At 36.6% G+C, this 20,115-nt stretch overlaps 1 protein-coding gene across 3 annotated transcripts in view; it reads right to left on the minus strand.

The window, feature by feature from the left end:
• Positions 1–20,113, minus strand: part of DMXL2 (Dmx like 2) — a 56,064-nt gene extending 35,951 nt beyond the window's left edge. For 2 of the 3 annotated variants that reach the window (XM_075100380.1, XM_075100379.1), the window contains exons 1-12: positions 19,896–20,113; positions 11,842–11,967; positions 10,737–10,808; positions 9,979–10,057; positions 9,214–9,370; positions 8,179–8,245; positions 6,194–6,372; positions 5,296–5,479; positions 4,127–4,301; positions 3,092–3,325; positions 1,740–2,017; positions 861–1,557 (exon numbers count right to left, since the gene is read on the minus strand). In XM_075100380.1, coding sequence (XP_074956481.1) covers positions 861–1,557; positions 1,740–2,017; positions 3,092–3,325; positions 4,127–4,301; positions 5,296–5,479; positions 6,194–6,372; positions 8,179–8,245; positions 9,214–9,370; positions 9,979–10,057; positions 10,737–10,808; positions 11,842–11,967; positions 19,896–19,982 — 2,335 coding nt within the window. In that variant the 5' untranslated portion in view covers positions 19,983–20,113. Of the gene's footprint in view, positions 1–860; positions 1,558–1,739; positions 2,018–3,091; positions 3,326–4,126; positions 4,302–5,295; positions 5,480–6,193; positions 6,373–7,168; positions 7,267–8,178; positions 8,246–9,213; positions 9,371–9,978; positions 10,058–10,736; positions 10,809–11,841; positions 11,968–19,895 lie in introns of those variants that run through there. The other variant, XM_075100381.1, reaches the window with a different exon arrangement.
• Positions 20,114–20,115: the final 2 nt, after the last annotated feature.

A 20,115-nucleotide genomic window follows, 5' to 3' on the forward strand; every position in this document is an offset into this window, starting at 1 on the left:
ATAAAATGTAATGTTACATCAACTGCAGAAATGACATTTTTAGTACTGTATACAAAAATGACAACTACTACAATAGCATCTTTATGATAATTCAAGAATAAGTATCTGAGTGGCTGAATAGAGTAACATTTGTAGAGGCAGTTTTCCTAACTGCAATAGAAAGCCCTAAAATTAAATACAAAACTGAAGAATTGTCCTAGGGCATTACACATCAGAATTTGTACTGCCTGACCTCTGAAAAATTATTTTTTGCACTTCTGTAAAGTTAATGTAATCTATTTCTTTAAAAATATTCTGCATTCTAACTGGGCTTTTGTAAACCACTGATAGCCTGAAGAATTTTGGTATTGTTTCAGGATCTTCAAAGCAGAGTTCTTAGCCAGCATGTTAAAAGATTTTGATACTGTAAGTTTTGTCTGAAAACCTTTCCCAATAGTTCAGATACTAGTTCTGTTCAAACCACTGCCTCCTGCAGCTGTATGTGGCCAACAACCCAGATGCCTAAGTCATCAGAACATCTGCATGATTAATACCAGTCCAATGCAGAGAACACGCAGTGAAGCTGCCTAAAGCACTAAGGAAAGGGATTGCCTTGTTCTTTGTGTGAGTGATGACTGCTTGCTCACGCAAAGAAGTTACAAAATGTCAGCTGATCCACAGTAACTACAGACACACTCAGACCAGATGAAATGTTTTGAAGTTGCCTTAGCCTCAAATGAAATAAAAATGCTTCATTTGCATACTACAAGGAAATTGCTGAAAAGTTAATATAAATATACTCCAAATACAATAGTAATTTATTTTAACAAATTATGACTCACAGTGTTAACTCTATACGGAAACATGTGAAGTATACTCACCAAGGCAATAGCTGGGAATAAGTGTTGGAAGCCAGGCTACATTAGAGAAAGCGGAGGTATGAAGAGAGTTAATTCGAGCCAATTCAGATACTCCTCCGGTGTATGATAAAGGTCCTATAGGGTCTACACGCCACAGAATCAGCTCACTGTAGATTGCATTTGGATCATGGAATGTACGGGTTGCTGCATTTTTAAGCTGCTGCCTTGAAGAACCTTTCACATGTTTAATAGGATCCATTATTCTGTTTATCCCGTCAGAGTCCCATGAACTGTCTGATTCAGGAGTTAATAGAGCATTATGATGAGAAGATGTTAGCAGTAATGGTAAAACAGAATGGCAAGCTAGATCATTGAGATGAAACCGGTGACCGCAGTACCTAAATTTATGTGATACAGTTAGCACAGTAGTGAAAGCTGATTTATCAGCAAAAGTAACTGCCCACTGATTCAGAGAGCCATCTATATGTTTGGAAATCATCATTACTATGGGAGAGATTATATTCACATTTGCACTGTCCTGGGCAAAGCTTGGTCCTTTATTTGCTAGAGTCTTGTCTGGAAAGTCCATTGTCTTCTGATGTACAGCATTACTGTTATCTTTTACAAAGACAGGGCAAGCATACATCATAATATTTTTGCTAAGGGAACTAGCATCTCCTGATGGAAACGCAACAGGAATCCTAGAAGAAAATGAAACCTAAACAGAAAAAAAAAAAAAATATTAGAATATTACAACCCAGCTTAAGTCTGAATAATTATTAGCTGCTTCACAGGAAATACTTAAAATTAAATTCACACTGATGTTCAGATATAAAAGAAAGGGCACAATCATTGTTGATTAAGATCATAAATAATAAACAAATTTCAAATATACAATACCTGAACTTGTCGAAAGATGCCTGGAGTGTATTCATCTAAATATTTCACATGCCACACCAAAAAGGTACCATCAATAGGATGGACAGTAAAAAGCATATCCGGATTTCTGTTCCATTCAGTTAGGAGCAACTCAATTTTCCGATCTAACAAAACTGTTGGAAGAGGCATGCGTGGGCCTGCTAGCAGAGATGTTTTGGGGCTTCCCTCTCTTTCTCCATCTTCATGTTCTGAAGAGCCTGTACCAGTCCCTGTCTCTGATTCTCTATCTATAGACAAGTCTGTAACAGAAATGTGACATTTTATCCACTGCAAAGATTTCCCTAACAGTTTCTATTCAAAACAACACAATATTTTTTAATCTGCTAGTAGTACCGTCTGATAAGAACATTTATGCACATCGACGGTAGAAACATCCTTCTTTGGTCTCTCTGTATAAAAATTTGAGGCTCTGGCCTTTGACTATTGCTTCAAACTATGCAATACAAGTAATAATAAATATAACTGTAAAAATCCAGATACTTAGACTAATGAGCTGCCTAAGATTATTCTGGTCAACTACAGAAAACCACACATTTTATAGGAATGCTGGTTCCAAATTAATGTGGGGCTTTTTTTGTATTTAAGAGGTAATCATGAAATATATGGCATGTGATCATTGATGAAGTAGTATGTATTAGATATTCAGGAAGACTTATCACACACTTTACTGCATTAGTAATCCAGATTTTAAGAACTTAAGCATTATAAATGACATAATGTATCATCAGTTTACAGTCACTAATTGGTCTTACTGGTTTCTATAGACAGAGTTTTATTTTTACACATTCTTACTGGACAAGTGACCCTCCCACAACAATGTAAAGTATTTCTGGTAGGATATATTTTCCACCAGTTTCAAAATATGCCTCTCCATTCCCTTGTGAACACTTACAGTTGGGATCATCAGGTGATCTAAAGTTTAAGATGTAAATCTTACCAGTACTGGAAACAGTGCAGTTGCATTAAAATGGAGCTGTGTCCAACCCTTCTTAGTGCTTGCCATAAATTGTTACGTCATTACTGACAATCAGATTGTAAGGTCTTAGTCATAATTTATAGCTCAGTGGAATATATCCAAAATGGAAATGAAAGACAAAAGCTACCTTTCTTTTTCACTGTGTATATCACTATTGCGTTCCAACAGAGTGCATCACTGAATTTTTCATGCCTACAATTACAGCAGCCAAAATTTCAGCCTGTAAATACCTATTTTAGATTAGTGATAAAATGTTAGCACCTATAATTCTTGTGCTAAATAACTGCATTAGTGTGCTTCAAAATAATTCTTGTGCTACATATTCAATGCTACTAACCATGATCTAACTTCATATGTAAACCTCTTTCTTTTTCTTCCATTTCTTCTTCCTCTTCAGCCTCAACATCAAAATCTTGTTCTAGCTGTTGTTCAGAAATTTTTCTTAGGTGCTGCATAAATACTTCAATAGAGGATGTAAAATGAAATTCTTTATTATTCAACCAGTGAACAACGAAGCCTCCGTTTCCTTCATCTATATTAAAAGCTGTTCCAGCCAAGACTGATGGAATATCTGTGGACATTTTAAAATAAATAGAAAAGCTATCTATTAAACTGCTCATCTTTTTATATACATATATACACACACACATATATACATATACATGTATACAGATTTCTTAATTATTTATTTTACTTAGAACATAACTTGTTCAAAATTAGAAAAAGCTAAGATGCAGATCAAGTTTCTACATGCAATCATAATAAGAAAAATGAAGATATTTTAACATCAATAAGTTTACCTAAAAATTGATTTTTATGTGAACAGTAAATGATACTCAATAGTTCTAATTGCTCAGTTTCGTATGTTGCACTGCTGTCATTTCATGTACAGATTTTAGGTAAAGCACTTGATTGCTCTTCAATATTTTCCTGGTTTAAAATATTCTGCATTATTCTATAAAAAGCAGCTGGTTTCTTGCCAAAAAATCTGGTACGGCTTTTTTTTTAATTTCACTATATGTTCTGTAGGATGCAAATACTCTATTCATCATATATCATTGCCTCCCAAAACCCAGCAATCAAACTCCAGGCAGACTTGAAATTTAGATTTCTTTTGTTTTCTCATAGGCAAATATGAATTTAATTGGCTTTTAAAAGTGCTGAAGGTATTCAGAATAAATTCAGCCTAATTTGTCTTCGAAAATTCTACACCAAGTAACAGACCTGTGAAATAACAGTCTTCCTACAAATTTCCTGTATTCAATTAGGCAAAGCAAAGCATGTGCATCTCAGCCCCCTTTGTTTTTGTTTTTCTTTTTTTTCCATTTTATGCAAATATATTATTATAGTTTTATAAATGGTTGTATTTCACCTGTATTAGGGTTGATGCTTGCTGCTATATGGAAATGACCAAGCACATTTGCGTGATGTGAAATGTGACGCTGAACTTCATGAGTACCCTGTTGATCTGGCAATACATCGGTGTGGGTAACAAGAACTGAAGATCTCCTTTGTCCTTTTCTCATATTTTTCAAATGGTGAATTGTCTGGTATAGTTATAAAAAATAAATTAAGAAATACTAAAAACCTGTAAGGTAAAAATCCACGCTAATATAAAACCTAAAGCTTTTTAACTTCCTTCTATCGAAGAAGTGGTGACTAATTTCAAAAGGATTATTTTAAATAGATTTCAGAGATTAGCAACACTTAGGTACATCAGTTCTGGCCAAAGGCAAAGCTCTTCTAACAGTCTTCTGAAAGTTCCTTTAATATCTGCTCCAACAACATGACAAAAATACACACTATTTTGTGTAATGTTCATAAACAAGATTACAACAATCTAAAAGCAATAACCTTTGCAATATAATTTTATAATGAATTATTTTTGTATATCTGAAAATTGCTGAAACCGCAACTGATTGAACAGCCCAAAGTACAGTGGGTTCCACTCTCGCTGTTTGTTGGTGGTCATGATATGCAAGAAGTAAAAACTTAGTCTGGTTGTAATAGTCTACAAATGAGTGGTGCGATGGTTGGGGTTTTTTGGGGGTTTGGCGCCTTCTTTTTATATTGATAGGTTTTCTCTTACTGTAAACTTAAGAGACTTGATATGACTGCCACTGAAATTTAGAGCCCCATAATACCACCTTTTGGAAATGCAATTCTCAAATCAGATAATTAAAAATTAAGAGTTTATTTAATGCTTCTGCTGCTTCTATAATTATAGACTTTCAGACCCCATCAGAATGAAACCATCCCTTACTACTCCATATTAAACATTGTCTCTTCCCATCACTATTACTTAGCTATAGAAAAAGTTGATTGAGTTTTAAGAACATGGAACTTGGGTGCAGTTGCAGTGTCTCTGACTTTTTCAGGGTTTAGTAATAGACTTCAAAAACTGACATGCAATAATTCAGACTATTCTGTCATGCTTATAAGAACTAGATAATACACATTCTTAGAGTTCTACATCCTCTAAATATTTAGGTTTTAAGAATCTCAAAATAAAAAATTGATAAAGTAAGTATTTACTTGTACCTCTAGTGCATGCTGTATTTTGTCCTTTTGCTTTCCAGATTGAGAGATGGTGCTGCTAATGCTGGAAGTGCTGGTTTCACAGATCTGCTCACCAAGAAGAGTATCTTCTGGTAACAACGTCTCTGCCCACAGCCGACAGATGCCATCAAGACATGATGTGAGTAACACATTACATACCAAACCCCTAATGACAGACGTATCAAGGTTACTACCCAATGTATTTAAATTAGCTATATGGGCACAGCAGAAATTAGGGGAGTATACAAGTATTTAGTATTTATTGTTTCATCCAAATTTCTGCCTGTCCCCTAACTAAAGGTTTTATAACATGAGTGAATTTTGGCATACTGATAAACCCATAGATTACTGGCAAAAGTGCATGTGAACATAGAACAGTTATTATTTGATAAATGCAACAGTTGTTATAGAACTGCAGTCATGAAACTGTCTAAACTATCTGACTTCCTGGACTATGTGAAGAATGCATAACTTTTACTAAATAATGAAAAGTGAAGGTGAGGAACTAATTAAACACCATTATATACAACAAGGCACAGAAAATAGCTTATTAAATGCTACTTAGTTAAACAAATACTTTATTTCCAATAACATAGCACCATTTGGTGAAAACAAAGCCTTACATCCATGCTTCCTGGCATAACTTGAGAAGGCACTGAAGTTTAGACCATATTTTGGAATAAATCTCACCTGTTAACATGACTATCACTATCGTACTAGGTAATACAGAAGCTTATGGGAAGATGTTGATATGTTTCTTTTCTTGTATACGCAGAGAAATCTAATCATGTTCTTGATGACCAAACTTTATGCACAGCATTAAAAAATATCTGGTCAAAGGCTTGCTTGGTTTTTTTTTAAAAAAAGAAAACTCTCAAACCTGGGCATGTACTTGCTAATGTTACGCCATGAAAATCCTGTCACTGCTCGAGGATGGGCCAAATAAACAAATGAGAAGTGGATGACCCCTGGGCATTTTCTCTTTTCTTCATTCTCTCGGGGCAGAAGAGATGACTTCCAACCAGTCATAGGATACCAAACCTTTAAGAGGCAGTCATCCTAGGTAAAGCAATAAAAAACCATGGGGGTTAGCTAGCTATAATTAAAAATGTCACAGAAAGAAAATATATAATAATAAGGAAACTGTTCTTCTGGTATCTTTCATGAAAACTTGATCTGTGGCCCAGAACTACATGCTGTTTTTCAGACAACCAATTCTGAGACCACTTATTTCATTGGTCATCCTGCAATGAATTAAAGGACCAAAGAAATATTCTGCTGGCAACACTCCACTCCCATAAGGAATTTTTCTTCCAGTCCAGTTGGCCCCCTACTTTCCTCCTGGTTCTCTATGTATTTTCTGCATAGCACAATGCATGTCCATTTCCCTGCAAAGATAGAAGCCAGAAATAGGCTGCCACTCACGCTCCAATATTAAGCTCATTAACAGTCAGTTTCTCCACTGAGACAATTTATGTTCTAAGTCCCTGTTGGTTCCCATGCACAGGAAGCTCGACTTTTGTGGAAAGCACTGTACCTACTGAGCACACAACTGAGAGGCAGATGCATATTACAACCTTCCCCTCCACCAGTACAACCTATGCTTCCTTTCTGGTTCGAATGGTTGGGCACTACTGACGTAATTAATTGAAACAAAAGTGAAATGCTGACCCAGCAGCGCTACAAATGCTAATATGTGAGACTGGAGTATGACTATACTGATGGGAGCTAAGGACAACACTACTAGTATGACAACAGTACATTGTACACAGCTGGATGCCACATTCCTGGATTTCAGGACTTGCTGCTGGAGTGGAGGTACAGAATAAAGTAAATAAATGAATAAATTACAAACCTCTGAGAGTGTAGATAAAAGATAGTATTTCCTGACAAGCATCAAAAAGTACAGTATCTGACCACAGATTCTGCAAGAAGGAAGTCTGACAGGCAGCCCTGTTAAGAATTATGATCAAAGCTGTGTATCTCATGAAACAACTAATATAGAGCTCTCCTACAGACAGAAAATGACTTCTGGAACCATCTGCCTTATCTACTTAGTCAAATTCTAGCTATATAAATGTATATTCATAGGAAACAGAAATATGGAATGAAGCAAATATTTTGATAATTTTCTAACCACAATGATTCTAAATGGAATATTTATTAATGTGTTCCAAGTATGTTTTTAGTCATAAAACAATGCAGCTCATGAATCAGTTGTCCTCTTTAGTTAAGAAAAAGGTTCCTAAAATTAATCTCATTGTTTGACCAACATTAATTGCAAGAAATAAATGCTTACTTATCCAGACTTGAAAACCAAAGGGAATCACTCAAATGTGAGGGTTACATTAAAAAGAATTAATTGAAAACTTAACTGAAATAGAAGTTCAGAACTGATAGTTGAACCCAGAATTCACTAAATAAAAAATCTTTTCTAATTTATCCACTGAGGTGTGCATATTATACCAGTTTAAATGTGTATGTGCTCTATCATAATGATCTAATATTTACCCTCATTATTTCCAACAGAAGTAGAAAAATATGTTTATGCATATCTGAAAGCTTATCTAAGTATACTTTATCTAAAACATATATATACATGCACACACAAGTCTGTATCACTGTCACTATTTTCAGGTTGATTCTCAAGTATTCAGTAGGATTACACAGCTAAATCCAATTTCTTGTTGATGAAATTCATGGAATTACATGAAATATAGCATTACACACGAGATGATAATTTAACATAGCTCAGACTACAATAGAGATTGTGGTCCAGGACTACTCTATATTACTTATTTACTTTTGTCAAACAAATGCAAAACATTGCTATCACTTATTTAATTATTCTTGTTTTGTCCTTACCTTCCCAGCTGTTGCAAAGTATTCACCATCAGGAGACCATGCCATCAAATGTACTGCTACTGCAGTCCTAAAGAACACAAGAGTAGAGTTTTAAGTTGTAAGTAAAGTCTATTTATTCTGTAGTATTATTCCATATCTATTCAGTTGATTAAGTATTACTGTTCATTATTTAAATGAAATCTATTAATATTTTATGGTTGTTGCTTTAAGCACACTTCAGAAATAGCAGAAGCATAAAAAGTATTTGCCAGAATAAACCAAAATATTTAGTATTTTCACAGTTTTACAGAAAAACAGCCCATAAAATAGTTTTAAGTACAGCAAGCCTAGGCTAGACCTGATGAGATCACAGACAAAGTTTGTCCCACCTGGTCCTCTATTCCCACTGAAGCCAAGACAAATAGTAGGAAGAAACTAAAGCAAAGACATTTTAGATAATTTGTGATACTATTTGTTTGTGACTACAGCTTATGGGTCAGCTGTCTGAAAGAGGAGAGCAGCCTATACAGTGCTTTGTGGGCACAAAATTTAAAATGGCTTCAAAAGAGTCAAGAGAAAACAGGTTAACAGGCAGCTGCTTCCCAAGTCTGCACACATTATAGAAATGGCTGATCGTGAAGCACTTCTGTAACATGGATCTCAAATAGAACTGGGTAGGAGTTTCAGGACCAGAACCCTCTTCCTAAGATTCAGGAAGCAGCTCTCATCTGCATGAGTGTAGTGTATCTGCCTGCTACTGCTCCTCTGTTCAGTCTCATCCAATACCTCAGCACTACTTTCAAAGATGAGAAAACAGGGACAATTTTGATACATTGCCAGTGCTACAGTTTGGGTAAGCCTCTGACTAGGTAATCTGGTGATAGGTCACTTTTTCAAGTGAGGAATTTTTATTTGAAGTAACTCACATTGTTTGAATTTTATAGTATTTTAAGCTGATTTAAAAGCATGTTTTAAAATATGGTTTTGGAGAGAAGGTAGGATTGATATATGAGGTGGCACTACAATTTGTCTTAAAATAAAAATTCCCTCACTCACTTGCACTGCCAGACACATTTCCAGTCATTTAGAACTGGGAGAACTTTATCATCTTTGATCTGACTGTCAGGATCATCATCTTCATCTTCTTCTAGAATGTCACTAGATGGAGGGGCCCACAATTGCAAAAAGTCAGTTGCGGTCAGCAGCCTGTTACCTGAAAGTGAGTAATATCAAAGCTCTGAAACCAAAATGATGCATGTATATTGAAAGATTAAGCCTGTCATCATATTTGTTTGAGAACTATTCAATAAGGTTGAAAACTCAACTTTATAAAGTTCATTTTAAAGAAGATAGGGTGTTCAATCATATTATACAACTGTCTTTATTAAACATTTTGAACTGATAACACCTTTTAAGAAAGTGCATCAAGGTTTTTTGATGACTTAAAATCACAGATCATATTCAATAATGAATGTTGCTGATGGTAAAAAGCCATTCCCATCTCAAATAAACAGACACTGTTAGACATCTTATAAATATCTGTGATAAAATCCTTTTTAAATGATTATCAGTGGTAATTTAAGTCAATTATCAACTTAACACTGTGATTGTGAAACTAAGATCTTGTGTAAGAGCTCAAACACTTGGCACAGTATCCCCACAAATGGTAACTGTAGCCTCACATTTTATGCAACACGGCCTGAGAACCGATAACCTAAAATTTCCATATTCATGCTCTCACTTCATTACAATAAAAATAATTTGTGTTCAAGTTCTCCTAACTACAAATGTTGAACAAATACTTCACAAACTTCACACTACCTTGAGGATCCCATGCCAGGTTGTAAGTCATAGAACTGAGGAAGAATTGCCCAGTTTTAAGCCACTGACACTTCAGTTGCTGTAGTTTAAAAACAGTAAAAGATTAATTCTCACACCAATAGCAAAATACAAAGGTATTGGTATTTCTTTCTTTCTCTACAAAATTGCTATTAAGCCTGTTGCAAGAACATTCAGGACCTAGTTTTAATAAATTCTTTTCTAAAAATTAAATGCATCACAGAGTGCTCTGCAAACCAGATCTGGACCTGTCACACACACAAATATACTTGTAAATTACTTTAAACTAGTTAGGTCATACATTTATAACATCATAAGAGATGGCAGTACAGATGCAACAAAGGTTGTGAAACCTGCTTGAGAACGTACTTAATGCTTGAGTGCTCAGCCATGGCTGTGCTGTTAGAACAAGCCTGGGTACATGTATATAAGTCTAAGTTATATTTCTGTACCACAGAACCGACAACCTCTTCAAGTTAAAGATACTCCAACTTGTCACCATGCCATTCTATGAGACTCAAACCATGACATTCAAGAGCAAGACGTTGTTGTGAACTTAGGAGGAGTGCAGTCCCCAGTTCAATTCATGCCATGGAAGATTCTACCCATCCAATTTTATTATGGATGGTAGAAAACGTTTATTAGTGTTTTGTGTGTTGATGTAATATAATAACTGGCAGATAGACTTTTATTTCTTCTAAGAACCTAAACCAATCTACAATAATGAAATACATACTTACACAATTTCTTTTATGAGAATTTATACCAAGTGGTTCAAAAATGCAAACAGCATTCCCATATGATGCTGCAATCTGGAAAAAAACAAAAAATTGAAGACTCAAAATGTAAGGTTAGGAGATAAGTGTAACCGCTCCTCAGTATTCCAAAATAGCTAAAGAATTTCCAGTACCTCTTCTATGTGCCGTTGTTCAAGAAAAGTGAAATTAATACAAACGTCTTTACCTGTTACAGGTATGCTTTCTTAAGGAAGTTGAGAAATACATACTTCTGAACAAGCCCATCTTTAAGGTTTTAACTCTAAGTAGGGAAGATATCTTGTTCAGTGGGATAAACACTGTCAATCAGATCTAATATATTCTTCTAGGGCAACTACTATTAATGCATAGGGGAAAGATGATGCCTTCACTCCTGCTCACATTCTGTCTACTTCACAGCTAAATAATAAATTAATTATTAGTGTCTGGGTCTCAGTGTGTTCCCAGGTTCCATTTTGTACCACTAAATAATAATTACGAGAAACAGGAGGAAATGTAATTCTGTTTTGAACAGTTAAATACATTTTGAGGGGAGACAAATGGTAAACAGAAAAACCGAAGTACTTTTATTACTGAAACCTTCAATTTCTTTCACCCACTTATTTTGCAGGAACCTCCATACACAAAATGGTCTTTATTAGGAATATATCTGGTCATGTTCCTAATACTCATACACTTATGAGTAGTTTTGACTATCTTTAAAATGGCTTTTTCTTCCTTAAAAGATTCTTGAAAGAAAAACTGTTTAAGTTCTTCCCATTCAGGATCTGGCTTCCTCAATACAGAAATGAGGTAAAAGTTTCATTACATTTATTACGAAACCCTATTTCCTCTTCGGGGGAGGGGAGCGGGAAGAAAGGTTTCAACAACACACTCCCAAAGAAAAGAACAGACCATGAGTTCAGAGTCACAAAAGGTGTTACTCAGAAAGTTACAGATCGGTAAAAACTGATCTTTGTCACAAAAATAACTCATTAATACCATTAACGTATTATGTTTCTGTTTAATTATTTAATTTAGAGTATTCTAATTTTTAAATAATTCTATACAAATTTATTAAAATCCTTACCCTGCCTTGTCGTTGTGAGCACTCCACACAACTGACCTGGATGTTTCCATGTTTAGCACCGGGAATAATTTGCACACATTCAAAGTCATTTGCCAGAATAACAATGTCACAACCAGAGCCATATGCCTGAAATATTTTTTAAAAGAATACAATTAAAAATGTATTTTATAAACTAACTGAATTCTTATTATATGACTTACGTTTTTGAGAGATTTGTGAAAATCTCCATTGAAACAAGATGTTACTATGTAGCAGGTTTATTCCTTGCCAATTCAGTAGCACCAGCAGAATAAGCAACAAGTAAAAACAAAGTAGCAAAGGAGACCTTAAATCTTCCAGGGTTTAAATCATGGCAAACACAGTAAAAAAAAAAAACCCAAAACCAAACAAAAAAACCCAACCAACCAAAACCACCAAAAAATCCCAACCAACACCAAAAAACCACCAACACCCAAACAAAAACCCCAAACCAAACCACAACCAACCCAAAAAACAAACCCCAAACTCACTCTAGAACTCAGGCTCTGTGTGTACTTACTTCCACTTTTGTTTGTTTTATGGAGGTTTTTTAGGTTTTAGTTGCCTGTTTTTTTTTTTTCTCCCCTCCAATTCTTATTACCTCTTAGAGCACAGCAACCAAGAGTTTACTATTCAGATGCACTTATTATTGAATTTGCATTAAAATGTCTTAAATATGTGTGTGTTGTGCCCCCCTGCTTTTTTTTTAAAAAAAAAAAAAAAAGAATATTAAGTGATTCTTTTCTATAAGAATCCAATTTCTGGGCTTTTCTGAGTTTTAAGAAGTATACATTACTATAACACTGTAAAAAAACAAAGATATATTTTGGATATATTGTATTTTGTGCAATACACATTACAGCCTAAGTAATTTGTTTAAGAATAAGTTACAGAAAAATGATAGCTTGCAGCTATCCACAGTGGATAATCAAAATGGAATAGGATTATTTCCAGAAAGTAAGAGAAAGAAAGATGAGATTCTGAGATAAGTTCCGGCATTGAACAGAAAGTCTCTTTGTTTTGTTGTTTTCCTATTTTTTATCTTGGGATTTGTTGCAGAACAAACTCCACCAGCGGTGTGGAATGCTGGACAGACCAGCAAATATTCACAAGTAGGAAGGAAGAAGATGGAGACCAGGATGTTGAATGCCCGTAAGTAAAGAGGAAGATAAAAGCAGTTCCTCGTTCCAGTAATTTAGTTAGAATTCTAATGCTCACAAGCCATTGATTCTCCTACTATTTACTTCAAAGGGTGACCAGTTAAGACAGCAAAGAATTGAAAGACTCACTCGCTTTTCAACAGTCTGCCTCATACATAGTAACACAAATCTACTAAAAGACTTAAGGACTTAAACCTTTCTAATACCCTATTTTTTCATAGTTGGTACTGATAGTTCAAAATTTAAATTAAATTTCACTTAATAATGTAATATATACTAATATTATATATTATGTACTACTTTTTATATATTATTATTTCATATTACTATTTTATATTCTCTATTATGCATTATATAATTATTCAATGATCTTAGTAACAATAATATAATTAATAGAATATAATAATAATACATTTAAATTGAATATAATTTATCACTGGTTGTAATCCTGTTACCAGAAGATATGGACATGTGTCTTGGAAATTATACAGGGAAAGGAAAAGACTTCTCAACTTTAGTTCCCTTATGCTTACTGTTCTTAAACATGCACGTGTGTGTGTGTGTGTGTGTGTGTAGAGTTGATAATGCATGAAACAGAAAATATTTTATACCTGGGTATGTCTGTTGACTCTGTGAAGCAAAAGAATTTAGTGTCTTCCTTTTCAAATGTTTTAGTTTCTCTTCTCTCCTGTCCCCTATCTGCACTTATTAGAGCAAGAAAGCAGTATTTTTCTGGCTAATTATACTCTTCAGCATATTTTTACAAAGTTGAGTAAAAAGGTCCCTGTGAATTAAACGGGTGGTTTACAGTAGAAAATGTTTTTTTAAATTAAAGAATCATCAAGATTTGGAGATCTCTTTCCTAAGTGAAATCTTATTACTGTCACTCATATCCTTCCTACTCTTTGCCTGTGTTTGGCACTGCACCAACAAGTGACTCAGCACACCTAAGTGTCCTATGCCAACAGAGAGGATCTAGTCTGTCAGAGACCTTAGTCAGAACACACTCCCAAGAGCAGGGTATCAGCCTTCAGCTCTAGGTTCTTTGAGCAAGTGCTGTCTCTTGGTTCTAGGGTAATTTCTCAGTGTAAGTATTTATTCTGAGAACATCTCTCATTTCTTCAAAGTATATCAAGGTATATTTGCCTTAAATCTTAAATTTACCTTAAGAAGTACAATTATAACCCCACCTTTGAGAAAAGGTGTCCCCTCGTTTTAAAATAAGTGTTCACTTTTTCACATTTATAATCTCCAAATTTCTCAGAGCAGAAAAGGTCAATATACTTCTCTGTACTGAAAGGTATTTCCATATTTCACATTATACATCTAAATACAAGTTTTCCATTTCATTACTTTTATGAGGCTTTTCTAATATACTCAATATATTAACACATTTACACTTGAACAGAACACATTTCTATTAAATCCTCTTTTCATTTGCCCTTTCACTCCTTAAGCTGGTAATGCAGAAGCACCCTACATTGGCAGAGAATAGGGAAGTGTCACAACATTTAACATCAGTAGTTCCTTCTTAAGGATTCAGTTGACGTCTTCAGGGAGATCATTCGTGCCCCCACAGGTCTCTCCTGTCAGAATAGTGGTCACAGTATTTGTGGCAATGGACTAACAATCTGCATAGCCTGATAAAAGGGATGGAAAATTGGTAAGCTGTACAAAAGGGAAAGAAGGAAAATAAGATGCTGAGATACTGTATTGGATGAGAGCAGCACAGAGGTCTTAGATACACAGAAATAAAAGCAGTCACTGAATGAAACTAGTGCAGTAAAAACCTCCCACATGGAGTATACACCAACCTCCATTTCTAATGTCACTGTTAACTTCAAAGAGAAAATTAAATGGATTTGAAAAACCACCAGAATGCAAGGATGACTTGCAGGATCCATAAGTCACTAATAAGCTGTAGTTTGCCAATGTCAGATCTGGGACCACTGAATTGAACAATGACAAGGCTCTAATTGAATGCAGGAACACCAGACAGAAGTAGGACAGTGTGTCCTCCTAAGAGTTTATGTTTTATCCTCAATTTTCAGATAACATGAAAGCAGCATGTGCATATCCCTTTTACAGGTGCCCATGTTTTCTGGTTTGGTTCTCCACTTTTAGTGTTGAACACTGGAACTAACAGACAGGGAAACAATTATGCCTTCACATTCTTACCTTGTTTTTTCTTTATATAAATATTTTTTTCTGTATATATATAAAAAATTATTCTTCTCTTTCTAAAGCTACAGGTTTCTACAAATTTGGCATAAGTGAAATAGACCAGATATCCTCAAGCTCCAGTGTGTACTATTTGGTGTACAGAGGCATTTCAAGATAGTAAATGGTAGAGAAGAAAGAGAACCAGCCCATAGTAGTACTGAAAAAAAGTTAATAGACATCTAAAATTACATAAATTAATTAAAAGCTGTACTAAAACCTGAATTAAAGCCTGTATTGGCCTTATAGTAGTCCTCCAGCATAACAACACTTACCCTTAAGTTTCTGGCTATGGATAGTAAACATATAAGATGCAGAAATTCCTCCACCTTCCTATTAGCAACGAAGATACTGGAATTCTAAAACATTTCCAAACTCTCATCAATGGACACAACATTTACTCTTCTCCCCTCCCCCATCTAACTAGAATTACATACTAGCAAAATAACTGGAAAAAACCCCAACCCACTACTAGCCCATAGCCTGTAGAACAGGCTTTCCTAAAATCACATTTGAGACAAATTAATGATTAAATACTTTACAATATGCTTACACACAGAGCTTCAGAGAAAAAAAGAATGCAGTAAGAATTCAGATGTTAAGTGTCTGTAACCCAGTTCACATAAACATGACACAGTGGAAAATGTACAGATAGATTTAAGTGGTAATAAATAACTGAGAGGGATTTGCAAATAAAGGGTTTAATAAGTAATTTTTCAAGGAGGATGAAATAGAGGAGAACCCTACACAGCAGAGAAAACCTATTCTCATTTGCTGTGTCTTATGGAATTAATGATGTGGATGAAGATTTTGCTGTTTTCAATGAGGTAAAAAAAGAGCCTACATAGGTGTGGAAGACTTCCATCTGCAACAGCTTCTGAAATTCATTACACACAGTTCCAGGCCAAGTGTCAGTACTGGCATGGAAGATGCCAAGAAGCTTGTCCCTTTCAAAAATGACAAATAGAAGATAAATTTTTTTCCACTTCTATCAGAAAAGTTCTTGTGTACAGATACCCCTAAAATCTGATATTCTGACTTTTCATTAAAAATGTATAGAGTTCTGTATTTTGTGCATTTAGTAATACCTCTTACAAGAAATAAATATTCATTATCTTCTGTCTGGGGGACACAAGCCAGAGCTTGGAATTTTTATACTTATAGAACCTAGCTTTTAGGCAACTGACATACCTATGGATTTTATCTTTTTTTAAAACCTAGACTGACCTTAGAAACAGCTACATCCTGTTCAGAGTTTCAAGGGTTAAAAAACAACCCTGAGCTTGGACAAAGGGCAGAAGTCTTATAAACAGAATCAGAACAGCTCATCATCTTCATCTGAAACCACCTTACTCGACACCACAGAAAGTCAGGTGGTAACGTACATCCCACCCAGGTGTCTGAAATTGGCTCATTGTAAAATGGCTACTAAACAACAAAATCTAAGTTAAATCAACCATGGTTTGAAAATTGCAGTTTACCACCTTTAAAAACTGATTAGCTGCCAGTTAGACTATGAGGTTCAAATAACATACCCGTCTTCTGTCTAGGCAGGGTGTGTGCTGTAAGGCCCTTCTGTATAAAGCTCAACTTTGACCTTCTGTAAATTCATCTGTGAAACATGGTTAACAATATTTGCTGAAATGAGAACATGAAGCAACAGCAAGTTGAATACCGCACAGAATTATTACCAGAAATTACAAAACCAGAACTTCCGTCATTTGGTACTTAAACTTTTTGCTTATGCAGTGTCCTTTTGTTTGAGCTCTGAAAGGGAGGCTGAAGGGACTGCCTGGTAGAAAACAGCATTATGAAGCTATTTTGCTTCTAATCAGCCTTCAAACAATTTTCACTCTACTAGACTGGGCACAATGCAGCTACAACATCCACAAGTCAGTCTGTTAACCAAACACCTCTGTGCTTAATCCCTTATTTGGGAAATGCTAGATATATGTCAGGATTGCTGCAGGCAGAAGTGGGAGCATAGGGAGGGAAGAACACTATGTGGATTTCAGATAAAGGACTGACAAAACATTTGTAGCCAACCTACAACAGCAGTCTCTATTTCTTTGGATTTAATTTGCTTTATGGGGTCACTAATATTTGGTTTTTTAACAGGTAAAGAAAAATTAATGGCAAAGTTATTTATTTTCCCTTTCTTATTCTCAGAATAACGAGATGACTTTCACCAAAGATTTGAAAGAGTTGAGGCAGAAAATGTAATCTTCTTAGCTATAGCTAGACTGACTCGGAAATTAAAAGCTTACTTTTTTCCCCAGCAAGAAGTCACGTAAACCAGCCAAGAGCATGCCATAGAGGAAAGAAAGGATGAAGAACCTGAAAATTGTAGTATCCCTAATCAGGTCAGAAGAAAATGTATTCCTCCTCTCAGAATCCTAAGATTGCTGGAGTTAGGCATCTAAGAGGACATTCCTCCTCCTCAAAAAAAAAAAAAAGGAAATAGCTCCAAAACCATTAATTATATATATATGTACCCCCAAGCCATTATTCTACTGATAAGTGGAGTAACTTTAACAAGTGTGATTCATTTCTGCACACAAAAAAGCCATATTTGCAAGTTCCTGTGATGAATCAGCTATAGCAATTTTGAACTAATGCTCAGACCTTTTAACGAATGCCCTAACATCAAGCAAAACATAAACAAGCACATGCGCACGCAAACAACAGCTCCTCTGCCACAGCCTAACTTCATGTAGATTCGTATAGTACAGCATGTACCACGTAGATCTTCCTTAACCTCTTGCCTTTTACTGCTCTGCTTCTGCTGTGTTCTAGAGGCTGACAGGTATTGGGTCTTAAGAGGGGTTAAAGGGCAGATGAAGAGCAGAGGGAAAGCTGCCCCACTTCCTTTCTTCCTGTCACCAATACAGATGATCCCTTGCCTAAACTGCAAATCCTGCTTCAGGATCCGAGTTAAAGTTACGACTCCAAACAGCTTAAAGTTTTGGGGAGAAAAGCTGTGTCAATACAGCGTTGCTGATGCCGACCAAGAGAATTTAAGGTTAGGTGCTAACAAACGCGACACTTGCAGCGGATGATAGACCATGATGTTACTGAGAGTCAGACAGGTGACTAATTTCCTAAGAATCTGGACGCAAGACCCTGAACTGTTTGCAAGCAGATGTTTTCAACCATACAGTTTACTAGAGGATCAAGGTCTAGAACAGCAGCATACCACAAATACAGAGAAAGGAGAAAAAGGGAAGAAGAAAGTTACAGCTGTGGAAGTCCAGAAGAAACATTCATTAAAACATACTTATCACTTTAGTTCCTTCTCTACTGTATTATAAAAACTGGATGCAGCAGCCAGAGAAGACAGTGAGGTCTGTTACATGAGTTCTGTAATTAACATGCTGACAAATGCTGCTGCATTTCTTTGTAAAACATCGCTTTTGTTCTTGGAAAATTCTTGTATAAACCATAATATATATTATTATTCGTTTTTGATGTTATCAAAACTATTATGAGAATTAGCATAAAGTTGTCTTTCATAATACCAGTTGACTTTTCAAATTGTCACAGCAAAAAGAAACACTTTAGAATATAATATGAGTAAAAGTCTTCTTACATAAATATCAAAAGTAACTGAGGTCCCTTTAATAGCAGAATGGCTGCATAGCAGCAGAGCAAGGAAAATAAAGACACGGCACTTTTTATTTCATAAGGCTTTCAAGCATTCACTACTGAAATCAGATGTCTGTGATAATCTAAAGTAAGCTTTAAATGTTTGACAAGTCTGCTGACTGTTATCTTAGACTAAAAATGATGCTCTGTACCATTTAGCTTGGAACTGGTTTGCACCTGGGATGTAATCTTGTAAATGTTAATACAAAATTAATGAGACAATTTATTCCCAAATAATAACATACTGATTAGATGAGAGCATGCAAAACATTTCAGACAAGCATATCGTAAGCTAAAAAAAGTAGAAATTGACCTTAGAATTTACAAAAATAGCCTGTGGATGATAAACAGATTTTATTATATGAACTTACTGGCCTCTTGAAATTTACTTAGTCTTTCCATTTCTCTTCTCTGGTTTAAGAGGTGCATTTGTCAAATTTGTGTTTTATTAAGCACAGTAATTGGAGCCAAATGCTCATCAGTAGTGGGACGGGCTTCCTGAGAAGCCTGGCGCAGCTGACCATTTCCTCTTTGCAGGAGGAGCACGCACACACACTCAGCACAGTTCGGGGCTTTCCCCGGCTCTGATCGGACTGAGCCGACCCAAGGAACGCTAGCCGGCGGTGGCGGCCGCGCCGATGGCCTCGGCCTCGGCCTCCGGCTGCCGCCACGCCCCGGCAAAGGCGGGCAGCGACACCAGACCCGGAGAGCCAAGGAGGCGGCGGCACTCCGCGGCTGGGTCAGGCCTGCCGCGCCCGACCCGCGCTCTGTGGGGGTGCCCCGTTCCCATCCCACCCACGCTTATCCACGCGCAACTCCCACTCCAGCCCCCCCAGTACGAGGGCCGACAACCCACCTCACCAGGTTAATCCCCCCCAGCCCCTCCCACCGCTCTCTTCAGGCCTACAAAACACCCCCTCCTTCCCCCCCCCCCGGGCGCTCCCATCACCTCCCCCCCCCCGCCGCCGCCGCCACCGCCACCACCACCACCACCACCACCACCACCATTACCGTGAAGGGGATGTCCTCAACGCTGCCCACCGAGTAGCAATTGTCTCCGGGGTTGACGGCACCGGTGAGCACCTGGTGGAGATGCATGGCGGCGGCAGCCACCTCCCTCCCGCCCCGCTCTGCCGGGGACGGCAGCGCCGCGTCCGCCGCCTCCGCCGGCAACGAGCGGCGGACGAGACCCGGATGGGACCGGGCCCCGCTCGCTGCCGCCGCGAGCGCG

This window comes from Phalacrocorax aristotelis, chromosome 7 (assembly GCF_949628215.1).
Source record: "Phalacrocorax aristotelis chromosome 7, bGulAri2.1, whole genome shotgun sequence".
Taxonomy (NCBI): Eukaryota; Metazoa; Chordata; class Aves; order Suliformes; family Phalacrocoracidae; genus Phalacrocorax; species Phalacrocorax aristotelis.